General features: G+C 43.6%; 3 protein-coding genes and 1 non-coding gene across 8 annotated transcripts in view; 3 read left to right on the top strand and 1 right to left on the bottom strand.

The window, feature by feature from the left end:
* The window catches only part of STX11 (syntaxin 11), a 44769-nt gene extending 38833 nt beyond the window's left edge, over positions 1-5936 (top strand). For all 5 annotated transcript variants that reach the window (XM_077776063.1, XM_077776065.1, XM_077776066.1 and 2 more), the window contains exon 2: positions 3935-5936. In XM_077776063.1, coding sequence (XP_077632189.1) covers positions 3935-4794 — 860 coding nt within the window. In that variant the 3' untranslated portion in view covers positions 4795-5936. The remainder of the gene's footprint in view (positions 1-3934) is intronic.
* A 12450-nt stretch (positions 5937-18386) lies between these two features.
* The window catches only part of LOC144241578 (uncharacterized), an 11459-nt gene continuing 8022 nt past the window's right edge, over positions 18387-21823 (bottom strand). Inside the window, exons 2-3 of the mRNA XM_077776159.1 lie at positions 21224-21436; positions 18387-18614 (exon numbers count right to left, since the gene is read on the bottom strand). Coding sequence (XP_077632285.1) covers positions 18520-18614; positions 21224-21436 — 308 coding nt within the window. The 3' untranslated portion in view covers positions 18387-18519. The remainder of the gene's footprint in view (positions 18615-21223; positions 21437-21823) is intronic.
* UTRN (utrophin) overlaps positions 21147-21823 on the top strand; it is a 563065-nt gene continuing 562388 nt past the window's right edge. The window contains exon 1 of the mRNA XM_077776104.1: positions 21147-21597. The gene's annotated coding sequence lies outside the window, so the exon portion shown is untranslated. The remainder of the gene's footprint in view (positions 21598-21823) is intronic.
* Positions 21519-21600, top strand: TRNAL-UAA (transfer RNA leucine (anticodon UAA)). The gene has a single exon. It is a non-coding gene; the product is annotated as a tRNA-Leu (tRNA).

The following is a 21823-nucleotide window of genomic DNA, read 5'->3' as shown; positions in this document are numbered from 1 at the left end:
TTTCCATGTGTCTATTAACCATCTGTATGTCTTCTTTGGAAAAATGTTTATTCATATCTTCTGCCCATTTTAAACTGGATTATTTTTGAGGGGGGTGTTCAGTTTTCAGTTCTTTGGGTATTTTGGATACTAACCCTTTATCAGGGTTATTATTTCCAAATATCTTCTCTCCTTCTGAGGGTTGCCTTCTAGTTTTGTTGTTTCTTTCCTTTGCTGTGCAGAAGACTTTTATTTTTATGAAATCCCAATAGTTTATCGTTGCTTTTGTTTCCCCTGCCTCAGGGGACATATCTGGTAAGAGGTTGCTATGGGCGATGTCAAAGAGGTTTCTGCCTGTGTTCTCTGATACGATTTTGATGGTTTCTTGGTTTTGGTTGACTTTCTATTGTCATTTGCCTAATGCTTGCTCCCTGGCAGAAGACCTCTGGGTCAGTGGGACCAACTCATCTGGGGTGAGTTGGGCCAGGCCAGGTGGGCAGGAAGGCAAGGTAAAGACCACCTTCTTGTCTATACCCCCATAGAGAATCATTAATTCCCCACACTGTTCCTTCCTGTCTCCTTACTTGATTATGAACTTCAGTGTTCAGATGAACTTAGGCCTTCACTTGATTTAGGATTCATGCCTTTATGGTTTTCAGGTCTTGAGAAGGAATGACTGTCTCTGAACATTTTCCTCTAAGGCCTTTTTCTGTATGATCGAAGTGTATTTTTCTCCTTATATTATGAATGAGATGATTCCCCCACCCCCCACCCCCAGTAGCTTTTTCATGGCTTTAGTTTAGTAATACAGAGCAGAGGAACTGTCTAGGACTAGTGGGAAACCAACAGACAGATTCCTGATGTTGTGGTGTGTGGCACTTTACCTTAACCACCCAATTACCTTGTACTGTAGTGCCACCCAATTCTTGGCAAGAAATCGAGAATGACACCTATTATTACCTTGTTCATCAAAATTCATCTATTCTCTGTACCATCTACCTGTTGCACAGTAGACTATATTGGATACTAACTTAAACAGATAGATACAGCTCAACTCCATACTAGCTATCCAAAGCACTTTTCCCAGGTCACATCAGGTGTTAACCGATTACAATGCATAGGTCTTAAAGAAGGACCTGAAGGAATTAGTCCTTTAAGCAAATAATATTTATAGTTTCGTGGGATTTTATTTAATTATAAAATCTATGTGGGCATCATAAAAATTTTTGAAAATACAGAAAAGCATAAGGGAGTAATTAAAATCTTTTATAATTTCACAATTCAAAGAAAACAACTATTAACATTTTGATGTGTATTATTCAAGTCTTTGTTTCAGGATGTGTGTGTGCTATAGCACATATGCTCTTCCCTTTACCTCCCTTGTCTACCTGAGATGGGATTTACACTTCCATACCACTAGACAGCCTTCTGAACTGCCATTGTTAAGCAGCCAATCTCTCATTTTTACACATTTAAAATATTTCTGAATTTCTGTAAAAACAGCATGGTGATGGAAGTACTTGCAGCAATGAGCTTCACATATAGCCTTAGAATAAATGTACATGTGACAAAACAAATACACATTTTAAAAGCTTTTGATACATAATCGCTAACCTCCCCCCCAGAAAGATTCCATCAATTTGCTCTCCCGCCAGCATTTTTCAGAGTTCCCAGAATCCTCACCAGTTTTTAAGCATCTTTATTTTTATTTTCTTTAATCTTGCCAACTTGGTGGGGGAAAAAATCTCAGTGGCTTAATTTGCATTTCCTTGTTTAATAGTGAAGTCCTTCCTGATTCACTTTTATATATTTCCTGAAGAAGTTTAGTGTAGTGGTTAAGTGGGGCTCCCGTGGGGCCCAATTGTTCACTTCCTGGCACCTATGGGTAGGTTTCTTAATCTCCCTACACTCATTTACCACCTCTGATAATGACAGCACTTACTTCATGGGAGCTGTTTGAAGACTGAAGAGAGGATCATGTGACAAGTGCCTAGAAAACTTGTCTAACAGTGAGCACCTGGTACATATCAGCCTCTCTTTCGTTCTTTAGCATTTCTATGTCTTCATGTATGAGTTGCCTTTTCATTTTCTTTGTCTGGGCAAGTGGTTTTGTTTTGTTTGGTTATGGCAGAAGGTTTTAATATATTAAGTACGTTAACCCACTACCTGCCATATGTTGCAATTTCCCCTAGTTTGTGGTTTGTCTTCCAATTTTGTTCAAAGTGAGGAAATATTTGGATATTAGGAAATTCAGGCAAGTGGATGGCATAGTCTTGGTTCAGCCTGGGTCTTTTTTCTGCCTCTCAGTTCTGCCTCTGGAAGAGTCACTCCCCTATCATTGGGAAGATCCAGTATTGACTTCTGTCACCAGATAGCAGAAATGGCATTTTAAACAGGATAACATGTTGTATTAAAAATCATCATCTTGGAATAAAACTTCTGCTTAATTTGTGTAAATAATGCTCATGGCAGATGAGAGGCTACAATTACTGTTTCACCCTTTTCCCATTTATCACTAAATCCAACTTGTCAGGATTCCATGGTGAAATAAAATTCATTACTTCAACTTGAGAGAAGGTTTTAATTTGAGATCAAGATGCTCTATAGATGGAGTATACATTACATGCTACTATATTTTCCTTCGTTTCTGCAGATTATACAGTAGAGAGAAAAACTCTCTAGCCACAAAATCTTGTGCATGAGAGGAAAATGTTCATTATTGTGGCATATATACATTTAACTAAAAAGTAAATTTTTTACTTCCTGGAAAAAATATGGACATAGAGAACATTATTTTACCTTGCTAAATAGAAAAATAATCAGAACCACTCTATGAAAACGTGGAAATTCTGCTTGACCTGCTGACTTGTTTCAAAAAGCCATTTAAAGTGGCAAATATCACTACTATGTGACGGTCAAATTGAGGTGTGTTGTTATATTATTGTTACTAGGGTTCTGTATGATTGAGATTTTCCATATAAAAAAATTTAAAGTAGTTGCATTAATGATGCTTACCACTAAGGACCTTGGGAAAAACTGAATTTCTTTCATTTCCTACTCTTCATCTATCTGGTGATGCTATGTGATTGCTGTCTAGATGTCTATCTTCTTTCTACTCACCTCTCCTACTTGTTAATATCACATTAAACATTTAACTACTTCCTATCTCTTTCACTTTTAATATTTTCCATCAGAATATATTCTCAGATTTTTTTTCTCCCAATCACTCAAACTGAAGTATATATCAGTGATAATGAATAGAGGAGCAAGGAAATGTCAACTTCCAAATTCTGTACTTCGTTATTAGATTTTTGTCTTTATTTTGTTGTTGTACTCAAGCATGTTTTAGTTTTATAACATTTTTAAGAGAAAAAAGTTTAAATCATAATTTATATGGTACCTATTTTTAAGAATTGTTATGATGTATGGGGTTGGGGATACTCACTGGTGCTGAAATAGACCCAACCGCCCCCCCCCACAACAAAAAACCAAAACCAAACAAACAAAACAAAAGGCCCCACAGTCTTGTAACTAACATTGATTGTCCTTATTTAAATTTTTTTATCCTTCCATATCTTGTCTTCTTATTTTTCCTTGTTCTCTGTATGTTTTGATTTGCCATCACTGGAAAACATAAAGCAAGAAAAAGTGATTGGTTCTCAATGCAACCTAAAATTGTAAATTGCTGATTGAGTTCTGGGCACTAGTAATAATGAACTGCACATGCTTTATGGGCTATAAAGTACGACTGTGTTCATGCCTTCTGCCATATTAGTCTTTTACTTGTAAGCAGAATGTCAGAGAATATTTAGCTCCTTTAGTGTGTTTGTTACCTACACCCAGGAATAAAGAATTGGAAATGCTGTGCAGAACGTTTCTTTATTTTAAGCTTTGGTTCTCTCAATGCAAATATTGGACTCTGCTGGAGGAATTTAACCCCCATTTCTACTTGCAGGCAAAATGAAGGACCGGCTGGCCGAATTTCTGGAGGCAACCAAGAACTATGACCAGCAGTTCCCAGACGGGGACGATGAATATGACCCGCCCCATGAGGACATCATGTTCGAGACGGACCACATCCTGGAGTCCTTGTACCGAGACATCCAGGACCTTCAGGATGAAAACCAGCAGCTGCTGACCGACGTGAAGCGGCTGGGGAAGCAGAACGCCCGCTTCCTCACGTCCATGCGGCGCCTCAGCAGCATCAAGCGGGACACCAACTCGATCGCCAAGGACATCAAGGCCCGGGGCGAGAACATCCACCGCAAGCTGTGCGCCATGAAGGCCCTGAGCGAGAAGGCCGAGGCCCAGCACGGCGCGCACTCGGCGGTGGCGCGCATCTCGCGCGCGCACTACAGCGCGCTCACGCGCACCTTCCAGCGCGCCATGTACGAGTACAACCAGGCGGAGATGATGCAGCGCGACAACTGCAAGATCCGCATCCAGCGCCAGCTGGAGATCATGGGCAAGGACGTCTCCGGCGACCAGATCGAGGACATGTTCGAGCAGGGCAAGTGGGACGTGTTCTCCGAGAACTTGCTGGCCGACGTGAAGGGCGCGCGGGCGGCCCTCAACGAGATCGAGAGCCGCCACCGCGAGCTGCTGCGGCTGGAGAGCCGCATCCGCGACGTGCATGAGCTCTTCTTGCAGATGGCGGTGCTGGTGGAGGAGCAGGCCGACACCCTGAACGTCATCGAGCTCAACGTGCTGAAGACCCTCGACTACACCGGCCAGGCCAAGGTGCAGGTGGGCAAGGCCGTGCAATACACGAGGAAAAACCCCTGCAGGACCCTCTGCTGCCCCTGCCTCAACTAGCAGCTTGGCCGCGGCCACCACCCCACACCCCTGACGGAAATGGCTGGGAAGCACACTGCGGAGATGTGGGGGCCCTGTGCACCGGGGTGAGTTGCCCCAATCCCTATGGACTTCTGTCCTCAGAGAAAGAAAAATCTTGAGGTGCGAGAATTCCAACCCAGCTTGTGTTTGGGAGGACGGCTGATGTCATCCAGTGTTACCTGAGCAAGGCAGATCCCTGCTGAAGTGGGTGAGGTCATTGTATGGCACATGGCACCCTTTTCCTCTTAACGGAAGCCAAATAAGGAACTGACGTTGCAGCTTAACTGTAGGCTAAAAGTCCAAGGCGTGCTTTCTAACGAAACTCTAGAAGGAGGTCGGTTCTGCGTTGGCTGATGATGGCATGAACTTACCTTATCCTGAAAGCCCCTTCGTTCTGTTCAGTTTCACAGGACATCGATGGGCAAAACTGTACGTCTTTCATTTCTGATTCTTCCTCTGGCTTATCCTGTGTGATTCCTGCCTAGCTGTATATCTTCTTTCTGTCCACCTTCCCCACTTATTAGAATCATATTTAACACTCATGATTCCCTTATCTTTTTCACTTTTAATATCTCCCATCAGGATATATTTTGGATTTTTTCCAAATACTATTAAGCACTGAGTTTTGAACAAGCACTCGAATGGAAGTATGTATCACTCACATTTTATATATTTTTCATAAATAATTTAAAACTTATCTTTTTACTTGATAATACAAATACACATAAGTATATAAATGTACAGGTCTAATATTAATGCATGTACATAATGACCAGTTGGTTTAACTTGACTTTTGTAAATATGGTCTATAAATATCAAGAGCAACACTTTTACTGGTCGTTGGTACTGGTTTGCTTGTTTTCAGTTTTCCTGAATCCCATCTCTAGAGTATAGTTTCAGTCACAATTTTCTTTTGAACCCCTCTGTGTTGGTTATGGTGGTAGAGACAGGCATCAAAGGCTAAAATGCATGCAGAACTACAGATGATAAAAGAACATTTTAGAAATATTACTTTTGTTTTACTGTGACCATTCCTTTTGTGTACTGAAATGGAGTAATTTTTAAAAAATAAAATAATAATTTTTTTCAATTTAGTTTAATAAACATTGCATTATAATGTCCTCTCTGTGTATTTGTATCTTGACCATTTAAATCTTAGTTTACTTTTTCAATCATTATGCTTAAGAATTCTTCTACGAGCTGCATGAGGCTGCAACAGCTGGATGGAACTCTGAATTGAAGGGGATAAAATGAAAAATAATTCACTGTGGATGTCTAGCTTTCTCCCCTGAGTTACTTACAATAATTTTAGCAAATCGTCATGTTTTAGAAATTTGGTTTTGTTGGCAAACTTTGTAATGTCCTTACCCACATTCACCATATTTCCTGTCTTTCTTCGGAGTCAACTCTTAATTGTTTTTACTTCATTATTTAATACAAGGTTAAGTTTACTCAATAGCCGAAACTCTCGGGTCCCGCAGACATTGAAATGTTTAAAGGAATAGAAAGAAGAGCGTGTGAACTCTTTGCAACTTGCTGACTAACCTGCAGGAGGCCATGAAAATCTAGCCCTGCACCTAATTTTAATTTCATGGTTAAATATGAGAATTGTGGAAACCAAATTCCACTGGGTTCCTCTCAGATTTCTCCAGATTTCTTTCTCAGTTCACCCCAGGGATATGTTTCACCTTCAACTGAATTCCCTTTTCCTAAGGGAAAAAAAAAGTCTTCACACAGCTCCATTGCTGTGTCTTTCATTGTAGAGAAGCGATATTATGAATACAAGCCACCAGCTAGTTTTCCCAAAACAGAATCGTTCATGAATTTGACTTGTTTAAACCCATAAAGCATTTTCTTTGCCTAGAACCAGTCATAACAGTAAACGAGTTTGCAGACTCTGAGTACTTTTTAATTCCCCACGTTTCACACTGGAAAATTAGGTAAAAAGTACAGTTTCATATACAACTATACCTTGTTGCCTATGACAAGGTAAGAATTTTCTTCCTGCTTTTTAGGAACTCTCTGAGTGTCACATAGCAGTTAAGAGCACTGATTCATGACCCCAGTCACTCAGTTTAAATCCTGACCCTGCCACATACTAGCTGTAAGGCTTGGGCACATTACTTACCCTCCTCGAGCTTGTTTCCTCGTCTGTACAATGGACATCATAGGACTTACTTTATACAGTTGTCATATGAAGTAAATGTTAATTGTTATTATTATGTTAATTATTGTTATTGCATGATTTTCTCGTAGACTAAGAGAGGTGATTACGGGCTTTGTAAATTAATAGTTACTCATTTCTGAGGGAAAATAAATTTTTATTTTTCTGTTGACAGTCTTTAACAAAATGGAACAAAGAAACCAAAGCCTATTTTTTTTTAAATATTAGAGCTTTTTTCCCAACAAAGACACCATTTTCACAATGGCATTTCTATTCCTTCTCATATCCAAACACGTCCTGAAAAAGCAGTAGATGAAACAGTTAAGTGGGAAGCAGCTGATCTGCTCAGTTTGGCAAGTGCTTTCCTCCCTGATATTACCAAGCTGTGAGTCAGAAAGCCCGAGAAAGTGTTTGGTGGTGGAGACCAGGTCACAACAGACTAAAGGGAAGGGATTAGTTGGCTCTCCCCACATCCTGCCCTGTTTCCCTGCAGCCCTTCCTGGCTCTCTGTCTGCCATGCCCAACAACGTGGGAAATGCTGGCCTTTCCCCTTGGAAAGGGTGCTCCAGCGCCCCCAACAGGTGCTACAGAGTTCACTTTGCCCAATCCTGTGATGCTCTCCTGGTGAACCCTGAAAGCTGACCTTGGGCAAGAAGAAAACTTTGTAGCACAGCTGCTAATTTCATCCACTCACATCATTTAATGTATAGAATGAAAGAACGAATCACAACAGCAGATCCTTCAGGGGCTGAAGGTGGAAATCTATTTCTAAAGCTATTTTAACATATGCAGTGACTCCTCCTTACCAGCCAAATCCCAAACCTACAGGTCATGGCCACAGATTATAGGTGGTGATGACTCCAGAAATATCAGAAATAGGAGAGGTGCTCACTAGAATGCAACAGTATCCAGCATAACAGAAGTTTGAATTTTTTAAAGGCTGATCAATAATTCAAAAGTGTTTGCACTATGACATCACGGGAGTAAATTTATGGCCTTTCAAGGTAATGGCCTGGAAAAAAAACCTCTGTTCTTCTTGTACCAGTGCTTCATATTTATTTAAAGTCCCAGTGCTTTATAATTGAATGTCACATGCACATATTTTTCTAGTTTTACAATGTAAAGTTCCTATCTTGACAGGAAACTCCTGAAGATTGTGTGTAGCTTAAAAATAATAATAAAATAGGGGTAGTGTAGTCTTGGATTTTATGTATAAATCTCACCATTCTATTTTCCACCATAAGATATATTTCTATCCTTCTCTCTGAAATATGCAAGGTGCCTCTAAGTGCAGCATGCAGGCCATTCATTTGTCGTCAGGATGATGGTTTGAAACATCCAGTTGCAATGAAAGTAACAGTCGACTTGTTTTTGATAGCAAGAATTAAAAACCTTGCAGTTAATACAAAGGGGCTATTAGAAATGGGAAGTGAATAGGATCCGGAATGCAACCTCACCATCATCTAACTATTGAACATTTTTATTGTCAACATGTGTTATAAAGGATGGATGTTATGTCCTAGAAGCTTTCTTTCTAAAGATTATCTATATACTGGTGAGAAACCGCTTTCTGACCTGATGATCTGGGTGAGACTACATAGGATGCTTTAAAATCAATGACATCTTGAAAAGTGAGGAGTAGAAAGCAGCTCCCCAACACTATCATTCTTGCTATTATTCTGAAAGTATTTTTATACCCCATTTTAATTAAAAGCATCTTTAAGCCACTTCTTGGACATCTTCCACTTTTCCTAATCTGTGTCTCTAAATTTTCAAGGTCTTGCAACCAACTCTTTAGACATATCCTTTCTTCTATATCCAAGCATCCCATAGTATTTTACAGTGGATACAAATAACGAGCATGAAAATTATAGATATAGATATATTCTTATCTCTCTGTTTTCAGATGGGCCCAGTCCTTTGCCTGTGCTTAGTTTCGCTATCCCAAACAGGAAAGCACTAAGAGCCATTTAACAGGAACACACATGTAATGTACATGTTACTAAATTTCTGTGTCAGGATCTTTACACTCCTCCATCAGTGTGGTTTCCAGTTATGTTCCCTTTTCCTGATATCTCCTACAGAGCCTGTATTCACACTAGGGAATCCATTCTCAGCCACTACAAATGTATTATGGAAGGAGGCACGAAAGAAGGACTGCGTATCTACACCTACCACACAGCTCACTGGCTGAGGCTGAGCAGCGCCTGTTTCCTAAGCGTTCTTGGAGACAGATGGTGCCTCATATCTGTTCTACACTCAATCCCCCGCTGTTTCCTTGTTTTGTTCACTGTGTGTGGGTTTTACACCTTGCCTAACTCTTCACTATTCATGCATTCCTATATGATTGTCTAGTTTCTGTTCAGCGGCTTCCTCTGACTTCATCTACAAGTTTTCCTGGCTGTCTTTTTCACCCTGACCTTCAACTTATGTACACTTCTGGCACTAGTCTGAATCCAGCCACACTGTGCTCAAAAGTGGTCCTATCCCATAACAGATAGACATATCTGTCAGTATAACACCTTTCAGTTTACATGATGCCTTGATCTCATTTTTTTCATGATAATCCTGTGAAGTAATATTACCATTTCATTTTTTCTAAGAGGTGGGGACTAAGAATGCAGTCATCTAATATTTGACAAAGCTATGTATTTGCAAGTGTCTCTTACTCTCATATTATTAAGCTTCTTGTGCATCTTCACTTCTATGTCAATCTAGAAGTATAAATTGCGTGACGAGATTATGCATTTTCCTTGACGGATCTCTGTAACATTAGTAAAATAACCTCTTCCCTTGGACTTCTGGCTCTGCAATTTTTCCTTACAACTTTGGCTTTCCCTTCTTAGTCTCCTTCACAGGCGTCTCTCCCTCTTTCCAGCTCTCATTGTTGAGTCTGCATCCGAGGCCAACGTCCCTGAGCTATTTCTTTCACTCCGAGGGTCTCAAATACCACCTTTCTAAGCACTAGTGGCTTACAGATCTGTATCTCCAGCCCTGACTTTTCAGCAGAGGCTTGAGTCTCTACATCCAACCGCCTAGCAAACATCAGCAGTTTGATGTCCGACCAGAGCTTCTAATGCTACGTACCCTACCATCTTCTCCGCTCCCTGACTCCACCTCCTCGTGTTCACCCTATCGTGCAGGTGATACCATGCATGCTTTCTACCCCGTTGCCCAAGCCAGCACCCATGCCGCAGCAGCCTGGCTCTTTCCCACGTTGGCTCCCCTAGAAGTCACACACTTCACTTATGCACACCGCCACTTGCCCAGGCCAGGCAACCGTCCCCTCCTGCCTCAGTTACTTCAGCAGCTTCTAACTGGTCAGTGGCTTCTAGTCTTGCCTTCCAAATCCAATCACTACACTACAGCCATAGTGCTTTCTGTCTCTCTCTCTCTCTCTCTTTGTGATTACTGTGTTGGGATTTTTTTTAATTGCGGCAAAATATCCATAACCTAAAATTTATCACTGTAACCATTTTAAAGTATATAGTTTCAGCAGTGGGAAGTACACTTACGTTGTTGCGCATCTAATCTCCAGAACTCTTCTCATCTTGCAAAACTGAAACTCTGTACCCATGGGACAACATCTCCCCATTCCCCCTTTCCCTCAGCTCCTGGCAACCACCATTCTACTCTCTGTTTCTATGAGTTTGATTACTCTGCGTACCTCATGTAGGTGTAATCATACCATATTTGTCTTTTTTGTGAGTAGATCATTTCTTCTAGCATAACGTCCTCAAGGTTCCTCCACGTTGTAGGCTGTGTCAGAATTTCCTTCCTTTTCATGGCGGAATAATACTCCATTGTCTATGTAGACCACATTTTTGTTTATTCATTCATCCATTCATGTCCTTAGTCTGCTTAGAACCCTTTGACAGTTGTGCATTCCTATTGGGATAAATGTTCAGGCCCCACCTGCTTCTTCAGCCTCACCCCCTTCTTACTATTCATTATATCCACTCTCTTCTCTAGCTCTGGCCTTTCCTGCAGGTTATTTCTCTGCCTGGAGCACTTCCCAGGATCCCCTGCCCCCCGTGTAAGCGTGATACTCTGAGAAGCTGATTCCTGGGAGGGATTACACATGCAAAACTTTTATATGAGGGAATGTGTTAGAGAGGAACAGAAAAAAATCACTCCTGCCTCAGTGTCCCTGCAGTGCTCAGTCATGGTGGGGGGAGAGGGACTCTGCAGAAATGGATGGATGTCAGTGTCCATCCCTTGTTATGCTGGTGTGGTCGCAAAGGGGCATTCTTCTGGCCAGCATTGTCCCTGTCTTCACCAAGCAGCCTGTGCTGCTTCTGCTAGAATACTTTTTGATTTTTTAAACTTTATTTATATCTTTTGAGAAAGAGAGAGAGAGAGAGTGAGTGAGCAGGAGAGGGAGAGAGAGAATCCCAAGCAGACTTCACACTGTCAGCACAGAGCCCAATGTGGGACTCGATCTCATGAACCATGAGATCATAACCTGAGCTAAAACCAAGAGTTGGACGTGCAACCGGTTGACTGAGCCATCCAGGAGCCCCTACTTTTTGATTTTTAAAGGCCGACAATGTTATCTTATTTGTGTTTTGATCTTAGTGTTCTGCACAGTATCTGGCTTCATAGGTATTCAAATGTTTGTGGTTTAAATGCAGAAATGGAAATATTCAGAATTTGCTTTCTGTTATGAATGAATTGGTGTCTACTTTTTAAAACTGCATTTATTTTATAGCATAAAGCCCAGTATCTAGTTCCCCTGCCCATAGGGCTGGGAACAAGGTGCTGGGCCCACAGTGGGGACACAGTATTCTCGGAGTAGGGGTAGGGCTTGGTGGGGAGGGGGAGAAGCTGGGATTGGAAAAAAAAAACTATGCAGGAGGAAGCAGATCACCCAAGGGATGGTCAATCTGAAAGGGCCACCCAGAGAGAGAAGGAAGGTCTGAGTCACAGGGAGTGAAGGCAGCAGAATGGGTGGCCAGCTGTGGCCGCAACTGACTATTTCCAGGCAGAGCCTTATTCAAGGTACAGACCCTGGTTGGATGCACAGAAACTTGTACGGGTTAGTTTTGTTTGGATGGCATGATTTTCTTTTTATTCTTTCAGCCATATAAAACAGAGTATTTTTTAAATTTTGGGATGAAATGTATTGGTTCCAGTGTCACCTATACCGCTTCCTCTCCACTGTGGTTCTAGTAGGGTAGTTGAAACAAAATACCTAGTTCCTGGCTGCTACTCATAGAAGGCTGTTTCAGGGTGACGGCTTTGGACTTCAGCCCTGAACTGTCCTCAGTCACTGAAGTCTCTCTATATATGAGGATGCCTTGAAATGGCTCAGTCCATTCTCCTAAGTATTTTAGGAGACATACATACAGATCTCTTACTAAGGGATCTCTAGCGCTTACTGAATACAAAAATGTTCAACCACATGTGCGTTGTGTAAGAAATAACTGTGAGCCCCTCCTTTCACTGCAGGACTTGAAGAGCGAGAAGAGACTGCAATAACGCTAAACTACCTTCCTTTTATTCGCGAGCTCGGCTGGGCCGCAAGGCCCCGGCTCTGCCCTTGCTGAAGCTGGCCTTGCAGATCTAGGTCTGCAGTTGTGGGACGAGGCGCCTTCCAGCTTCCGGCCGACAGCAGCTGGTGCTCGAGCTCTCTCCAAACACAGTTGGGGATCAAATCAAGACAAGAACCCCCAGGGGTAGAGAGGCTAAACAAGGAATGTCACCCCTAGATAAAAAGAAGTTATTTAGCCACCATGTGACGAAGACAGGCATTTCTCTTGCAGCTAGGAATGTTTAACCGGCTCATTCTTTTGCTCTGCCCTGCGGTTTACCCTGGTCTAACGCACCCTTTAAAGGGCAGAGATGAGATAACAGGGGTTCTCTTCAGAGTCTTCATCTCACTTTGTAATCCGGTTCATGGAAGAAACCTGTCAAACAAGAAGAGTGAATCAGTGGCAAGATGTTAAAACATGCACTCACCCAGGAGAGAGTAAAAACCGTCTGGAAAGAACTGCCTGATCCTTTAAAGTTACAAACTCCTCACCAGGGGAGCTTCTGGTGCTTGGCACCCCGCACTGGCCATGATCTACATTTAAAGTAACACTGCAGTGGGTTCTCATTTCCACAAAGCTTCATTAGCGGACGGACGTTGCCTCTCTCTTCAGACTCTCTTCAGACCGTGAAGTTCAGAGCTACAGAAAAATGGCCCCGCTGAACACACTGGAGGCTTGTGAATGTGCTGAAGGGCAACCCTTTCCTTCTTGATAAGAAACGAGAGGCTTATAGGACATATTGTGGAAGGAATAATCTAGTAGTGTGAATGAGTTTTACATTTAAAATAAAAAGAAATCTATCTTCCTAGATAGAAGGTCAGTCAGAAAATAAGTTAACGCTGGATGTCCAGAAGTGCAGAACGGAACCAGCGAACATGTCAGAAAGGGGACCAAAAATTAGACAGAGGAGGCTGCAAATACTGAAAGTAGACTTTCCTGTGAACTAACCCAATTCATTTTCACCGATGTACTAACAAAAAGAAATCGTGCATCAAGGACTTGCTTGGCTGGCAGTGGCTAACACTGGAGGTTGGTAGGCTTTCTTTTCTTCCTCTGTGTGTGCCTGGTGAGTACAGCGTGGTAAAATTGGGTATTATGGTACTCTCTAATACACTTTGTTTGGGCTTAAATTCCATGTGATAAACGGGATGAAAATGTCGGAAATTTGTCCTAACACCTAATGGTCTTTGCAGATTTCTGATAATTCAAAGCCTTCATATTCATTTGCATATTAATTTCTTTTCCCGTTACTTTTTTAAAAAGCCCATTCTCACGGTTAACAAAAAATAAAACAAAGAGAAGGATACTATTAAAGCCATTTAGTCTATTGTTTCTTCGCTTGGTCTGCTTTTTCACTCCGAAGAAACGTTTAAACATATATTTCCATTTTCAAAATCTTCACAAAGTCTTTTTTTTTTTTAAAGATTACACCTTTTAAGTTTTATTTATTTGTTTTGAGAGAGACAGAGTAAGTGGGGGAGGGGCTGTGAGGGGGGAGAGACGGAATCCCAAGCACTGTCAGCGCAGACCCCCGCATGGGATTCGAACTCAACCAACCACGAGATGGTGACCTGAGCCGAAAGCAAGAGTCAGACACTTAGCTGACTGAGCCACCCAGGCACCCCAAAATTTTCACAAAGCCTTAAGAGCAAAGTTGATACTTGCAGTTTACACCTCAGATGAAAACTCCTGTAATTAAAGGGATGTCACGTAGCAACTGAACAACTGAATTCCCTCCTTCAACGGTATTGCAGAAATAAAAGGAAAAATTCATGCGTTTAGATTTATATTACCAACCCCTTTGATTTCTCTGACAGGAGAAAGAGGCAGCAATTTGCCAAAGGCCACACACCTCGCGAGCTGGGTGCCGGTGTTTGCCTTCCCCACCGCTGCACCTGCACACCACGCAGCTCTAGTAAGTCATCCATGTGGTTAAGGCAACTAAGGAGGAGGGGAGGGAAGTTCTCGCTTCCCCGTGCCTGGTAGCACAGAGAAACACAGTTACCTCATATGTCTCAGGATATTGGGTCAGATGAGTTAGACCACACGCTGACGTGTGAAGTGGCCAAGAACTCTGCCCTTGAGTCTCTGGTCTCTACATTCTTTGGGGGCTGTCTCATCCATCCCAAGGCTTTGCTCTCTTATGGTGATAATTTCCAAACCTTTGTGGAGAGAAGGCTGACCACCGATGACTCCAGCAGCCGCCTTTAGTTTGCCTAACAAGGAGCAAGTGCACCGTCTCAGCCTCACCCAAGGGCCCCCAGTGCTGTGGGCATGAGTAGGCAAATCGCCCCCGGAGCCGCAGGCGCCCAAGCTGGACTCTTGTTCTCTTGCTTGCCACACCACTCTCACTCTCACCTTTGAAAAGTAGTGTGTGTGTGTGTGTGTGTGTGTGTGTGTGTGTGTGTGTGTGTGCGCGCGCGCGCGCGCAGTAGGCCTCGGCTCATACCGTAGTCCTGCAGAGCACACCACGCGATGACGCAAGAGGCCAAGGGCGTGGCCGTCGTGGGGCCACGCCTCTGCCTGCGGTCCCTCCGGCTCCACGTGACCCTGGGGCACTTCCCGAAGCCGTTCACCCCATCATCCACACCTTTAGTCTAGATCTGTCACCCGAGCTCCAGATTTTAATACCTTATTGTCTCCTGCCCCCTCTTCATGGATGCCCCACGGGTTCCTCACACTCCGCCATCTGTTCTTCCTGCTGTGGGCCTCCTTCAGCTAATGGGATCCTATCCTCCCGGATGCAGAGGCAAACATCGGAATCACCTTCAGTGTTCCCAGCCCGATGAAACGAAACTTAAATTGTTGCCGGTACTAAAAAGGGGAGGAGAGAGAGATTAGTATTTGTGGGCTATTTTGTGGTTAGTGTAATCCAGAACGCACACCAGATACTTGAGGCATGATGTGAAGGCCGCTCCGATTTCCTGTGTGGACTTTCTTAACTGACCCAGCAAGAAAGTGTTTCACATATCAAGAATTGTTTTTTTTTTAATTTACATTAGTTAGTTAGTTTGTTTACTGGGGAGAGGGAGAGAGCCAAAGAGGGGCAGAGAGAGGGGGAGAGAGAAGAGAATCCCAAGCAGGCTCCACACAGAGCCAGTCACGGGGCTGAATCTCATGAACTGTGAGATCATGACCTGAGCCAAAATCAAGAGTCGTAAACTGAACTGGCTCAGCCACCCCGGCATCCCTAGATTTTGATTTACATTTAAATTGATATAATCTCTCATATTACTGTGGTTGATCATTCCATAAATGTCTATCAGGTACAGAACTGATATTAATTTGGTTTGAACTTTCACACATATTTCCTTTACATATGTCAGCTACTCAGGATAGCTTCTGCGGGCCTGACGCCCCAGCATCATTTTTTTTTTAAGTTTATTTATTTAGTTTTGAGAGAGAGAGAGAGAGAAGGAGAGAGAGAGAGAGCGAGCACAGAAGAAGGGAAGAGGGCCACAGGGAGAGAGAATCCCAAGCAGGTTCCTCACTGTCAACATAGAGCCCCATGTGGGGCTCAAACTCACTAACCTTGAGATCATGACTGGAGCCGAAATCAAGAGTCGGACACTTAACTGACTGAGCCACCAGGTGGCCCCCCCCCCACCATCATCTTTAATGGCTCTTTCTTTAATTTTCACAAATGTCTGGGTTTAGATGACAAATTACATGGTCACCCAACATATATGTTATGTATAATTTGGGTGTACCCTTGTTTGACATTTTCTAAGCTTGCTCTGCCCTGTAGTATCTACCCAATTTAGTCTGAGTCCTTATCCTGAGTGGCTGCTGGAAGACCCTACCTTTTGTAAGATTGTCTCTCTGCTTGATGTGAAGCCGGCGGAGACCGAGGATGTAGCCTTTCTTTCTTCACTGCCTCTTCTCGAGGCCATATTTCTTACTAGCCAAAAACACAAAGTAAAATAAATATTCCTAAGGACAAGCGAAAAATTTGAAGTAAAATAACACAAGAAAGTGAGAAAACTAAGAGAAACCAAAATGTTGAAATTAAAATATAAGGGTTACAGGGGCGCCTGGGTGGCTTAGTCGGTTAAGCGTCCGACTTTCGCTTAGGTCATGATCTCACGGTTCGTGGGTTCAAGCCCCGCGTCGGGCTCTGTGCTGACTGCCAGCTCAGAGCCTGGAGCCTGTTTCAGAGTCTGTATCTCCCTCTCTCTCTGACCCTCCCCTGCTCACCCTGTCTCTCTCTCTCTCCTAGAAATAAATAAAACATTAAAAAAAATAAAAAAAATAAAATATAAGGGTTACAGTACAAATGTAATGAAAACAATCTGTTAGAAGATCCAGTGATCACATTTAATTATAAAACAAAAATGAAAAGCTACAATATGTAAAGTAAAATAAAAATATGAACACAGATATAAAAAAATTCTCTTTAGTCTTTTATTTCTCCCCTAGATGGGGGTGGTGTCTTCCTTGCCTGAATTTAAAACAGGAATGAATGACTGTACAAAAAGTAACAAATACTGACTACCACACCCTAGGAGCTTACCTCCAGCCAATCACCCTGCTAGATATTTTGCATACATTAATTCACTGAATTCTCACATTTCTCTGAAGTAGACATTATTATTCTCATTTTTACAGGTAAGGAAACTGAGTCTTGATGAGGTTAAGTATTTTGCCTACACAGCTAGGAAAAAATGAGAATTTGAACTAGGTCTATTGATTCCGCAGTCTAAATAGTACCTTTACATTATGATGTCCTGCTAACTTTTGTTTTATCTAAGGCTCAGAAAAATTGTTGCTATCATAATGACAATCCTTGATTATAGACAAAAAAAGTATTTTGTATTCTGCTTACTGTATAGAATATATGTGTACTATATCTCATGAGATTTGTGACTAAAATTTAAATCTGTTAGTACTTAAACGGAAAATCCTGGGGACATCTGGGTGGGTCAATTGGTTAAGTGTCCGACTTAGACTCAGGTCATGATCTCACGGCCCATGGGTTCTGGCCCCACATGGGGCTCTGTGCTGACAGCTCAGAGCCTGGAGCCTGCTTCAGATTCTGTATCCATCTCTCTCTGCCCCTCCTCCACTCATGTTCTGTCTGCCTGTCTCTCTCTCTCTCAAAAATAAATATTTAAAAAAAACAGAAAATCCTGTCACCAAGAAGAATCTATTCCTAATGATATGACATACCTTAGTTTTTATTATAATAAGTAAGATCAGGCCGTGTGAGAAGGGTGCTTTTAAAAGTGTAATTTGGAACTTCCCGAATTTTATACTCTCATATTTGCAGGTAAGTCTAACTTACACTCACTCATTTCACTTTACAATTATATGTACGGTGGGAAGGGAGGATTTCTGTGGAGCCATGGAGGAGAATTAGGTAGAGAAAAGCAGCATGGGAAAGGCAGGAGAGACACAGAAAGTGGCTTAGCATCAGCAAGGGACAAGCGGTCCCAACTTAGTGTGACTGGGATTTCAATGGTTATGGAAAGGGGTTTTAACTTTAATGTTTACAATATGAGTCTGTCTCGGGTAAAAATATTTTCATTCTGAAAAGAGAAAGAGAGAAGTAAGAGTAGAAGCCACAAGTCAGGATTCTGGGGAAAACAGAAAGTAAATGGGTGCACTTGGAAAGTATGAGTAATCCGTTCAAGAAATTAGAACAAATGGGAAAAGGAACTCCAACTTCAATGTTTGCATAGGGCTCAGCAAGATTATTCCTTTAAAATACATATGTAAAAACAGAATATATGCCCATGAATACACCATCAAAGCTAGAAAAGCCAACTTTGGGTAGTCTGTTAGTCATCTATACCTGCATAAAAATAACATAAAACATAGCTGCTTAAAACAATAAATATTTATTATCTTACATAGTTTCTAAGAATCAGGAAATCAGGAGGTTGGCTGGTAGTTCTGGTTCAGGGTCTCTCATAAAGCTGTAGCCAAGATGTTGGCCAGGACTGCAGTTATCAGAAGGTTCGGCTGGGTGGGGGTATCCATTTCCAAGCTCACTCATGTGGGCCTTCAGTACCTTGCTGGCAGCTCTTCACCACGCGGGTCTTTCAAAGGGCTGCTCATGACATGTGACGTGACAGCTGATTTCCTCCGAAGGGAATGATCTAAGTGAGAGAAACCAAGACAATGGCAGCAGTGACTTTTGAAGACCTAGTCTCTGAGGTTGCATATAAAATCTCTTCTGTTTCATTCTATTTGTTAGAAATGAATCGATAGATTCAGCCCACACTGAAAGGGAAGGTTAAGCTCCGTGTCTCGAAGGGAAGAGTATCAAAACACATGTGAACATTCTTTTTAATTCATCAAAAAAATGTGTAAAGAATGTCATGGCTTAAATAAACACATGCACAGTGAAACATTTGCCCATAAGAAGTATGTCAAATGCAATTTCCTGAACATGAAGCCACTTCAGTGTTGTGAAATTGGTCTTAATATTGTCACTTGCTGTCTAATATTATCAGTTATTACAAACGTCACTGCACAGTGCTTTTGATAGTTTGTTCCGACATTCAAGTGGATATTTGTCATGCCTTCCAGTTGCCAGCATCTTTTGAACACCCTTCTCATGTTTGGGGAATTTCCTCCATTTTAAGGCCTGCTTCCTAAGGTAGAAGCTAGAACTTTCCTTCTTAACCTCTCTTGAGGCTAGGACCTAGGGATGAAACTTGTGTTCCCCCACCCAGAGAGTCCCACCAAGAATGTAAGTTTGGCAAAGGGGCAGCATGGCCCAGAATCCAGTTTCCAGGAAGGCGGAAGGAAAGGATTCCAATGATGGACTCACACCTTGGACGCCTCACCTTGGGATTCTGCTTTCTTGTGTTGGCTTTATTCCCAGACAGCCTGTCTCTGTGTGATGCTCCTGGTGCTCCCTAACCGTATTCCCATTTATTCGTCTCAGACTTTTTAGTAACTATTGCTTCATTTTAAAAAACAAAAAACAAAACCCAAACCTAAACAGTAACATTTTTATTCTGCCCATAGATTCTGTGAGTCAGAAACTGGGAAAGGATACAGTAGGGTTAGCTCGTCCCTGTTTCATGATCTGGGTGCCTAGCTGGGAAGATTCAACAGCTAGGTCACTTGATGGTTAGTTGCTGAGATCAACTGAAGGCTCACTCACTTATATTTGCAGCAATTCATACTGACTGTTGGCTGGAAAAACTACACGTGGCTACTTGGGCTTTGTCACAGTATGGTGGCTGGGTTCCCAGAGCAAGCATCGTAAGAGAACAAGGTGCCAAGTCCTCAGAAGTCACTTAGCATCACTCTGCCACAGGCGCGTGCTTCCCAGATTGAGTGAGGAAGAACATGGACTCCAGGTACTGATGGTATGGGTGTCAAAATCACAGTGGAGGAAGATAAAGTAGCATGTGGGATGGGAGGTCCTGTTTTGGTCCTCTCTTCAAAAATACTATCTGCCACACCTCCAACTCCAATAGCTCAGAGTTATGTGTAACTCTGACTAGACTAGCTTGTGCTCCAGGCCCATCCTTAAAACAGTGGCCACAGAAATTTAATACACTCTCGAAGCTGCAGAAGAGGCATTACTAAGGGGTACCCTATGATGGAAGCAGTTCAGAACTGTTTTATACTTGAGGTCTTCGGGAGGCTAAGTCTGGGGTTAAATGAAAAGATCATTCAAATAGTATACTGCCATGTTCCAGAAGATCATGGAGGATTTGATGGCTAGAATGGTGGTAAGGAAGCTCTGCAATGGCCTTGAGGTGCAGGCTGCATGTCTAAGAGGCCTCTTCATATATTTGAGTGAGTTTGTAACTGGGCCTCTAAACTTGAAAATGGTGATATAAACACTTGCTATACAGAGTTGTTAAAAACAACAACTCGATAATATATGTAAAGAGCTTACAGCAATGCCAAGTGTTCTGTGGTAAAGTGCGTAGGGGGCAATTCCACCAGTTGTTACCCTCAGGGGCTCTCGGGGGCAGTCAATATTCTTGACTGGGCCTGAGAGGCGGGGTGGGAGCCTCCCCAGGTCACGGCAAGGTTCCCGGGGAATCCCTGAAGCTCCAGGAGGTGGCAGGGCAACGCGTTTCTACGCCGTGATCTGGCGGGTGCCGAGCCGAGCGGTGAGGTCCCACGCAGGTGAATCTGCGCAGGCTCCAGGAAGAGAGAAGTTCTCGGTCACAGACGGCTGCCTGCAGTGTGGGAACGAGGCTGTGCCTGCCAGACCGTGCTCGGCTCCCAGGCTCGCCGACGCTCCGGAACACCTGAGCCGTGGCTCTGGGGTAGTTTCGAGGTCTTGGGGGTGGGGTTGGGGAATGCAATGGCCGTCCTGGTAAAGGAGGACACACCGACTCTCCGGTGCACAGGACGGAGGGCGAGCCCTGAAGAGTGAGGAGCACACACGTTTCAGGTGCCCGGGTGGGTCGGGGGAACAGCGGAGGGCCCTCACTGCCTGTGAGGGGGTGCAGCGGCGGTGGTGCCCGCAGCCAGCGGGGANTACAGACACAGATTTCTACAAAACTTCCTTCCTGTGTGACTCGTTAAGAAGAAAAGCGGCCCAAAAGCACAGGGGCCCGAGAACTCTCCCGCTGCCCGTGCAACTCACTCCCTGAAGTTTATTCTATTTGGAATGAAACAGACGAGAGGCCCCCCCCGGTGGGCTCTGTCCCCGCCAGCCTCCCGCAGCTCCACAGCGCGCGCCCAGGAATTCGGAAGTTTCCTGGTGTGTTTGTTTCCCGCGCCCGCGCACCTCGAAACCGAAAGCGCCGCTGGCTACGCCCGAGTGCTGCTCGGAGCCGCCCGCCGAGCGTCCCCGCCGCCTGCGCGCCGAGCTCGGTTGCAGTTGCCCTCCCTGCCGTGGCGGGCCGGGGGCAACAGTGAGCTGCGGCGGCGGGAAACCGAGGCTCTGGCGGGGAGGTCGCTCCAGCCCTCGGTGGGAAAACCGGGAAAACAGCGGCGAGATCTCCTCAGAAATTCTTGCGGGAGGGTCTGAGGACGGTGGAATACGACTTGTAGGAAGAGTGAACTGCAGACCGTTCGCCTGTACCAGGATGGCCGAGTGGTTAAGGCGTTGGACTTAAGATCCAATGGACAATGTCCGCGTGGGTTCGAACCCCACTCCTGGTAGATATTTACTTTTCCGGTTTTTTTACCTTAAAATTTTTATTTCTGTTTCAAATACACATTTCGCTGAGCACAACACTCTGGGGCCCAAGAATTCCGGCTGGGGGAGACGCACCCGCCTCCCACGTCCCCCCAACACGCACAGCGCTCCGCTCCGCTCCGCTTCCCGCGGGCGGGGAGACCACTCGGCGCGCGGACTGGACGCGGGCGGGGAAGCCGGAAGGGG

The sequence above is a fragment of the Crocuta crocuta genome, unplaced genomic scaffold, assembly GCF_008692635.1.
Source record: "Crocuta crocuta isolate KB4526 unplaced genomic scaffold, BGI_CrCroc_1.0 scaffold25, whole genome shotgun sequence".
In the NCBI taxonomy this organism is placed as follows: Eukaryota; Metazoa; Chordata; class Mammalia; order Carnivora; family Hyaenidae; genus Crocuta; species Crocuta crocuta.
The sequence above is the reverse complement of the archived record's forward strand: the minus strand, read 5'-3'. Positions and strand labels throughout refer to the sequence as shown.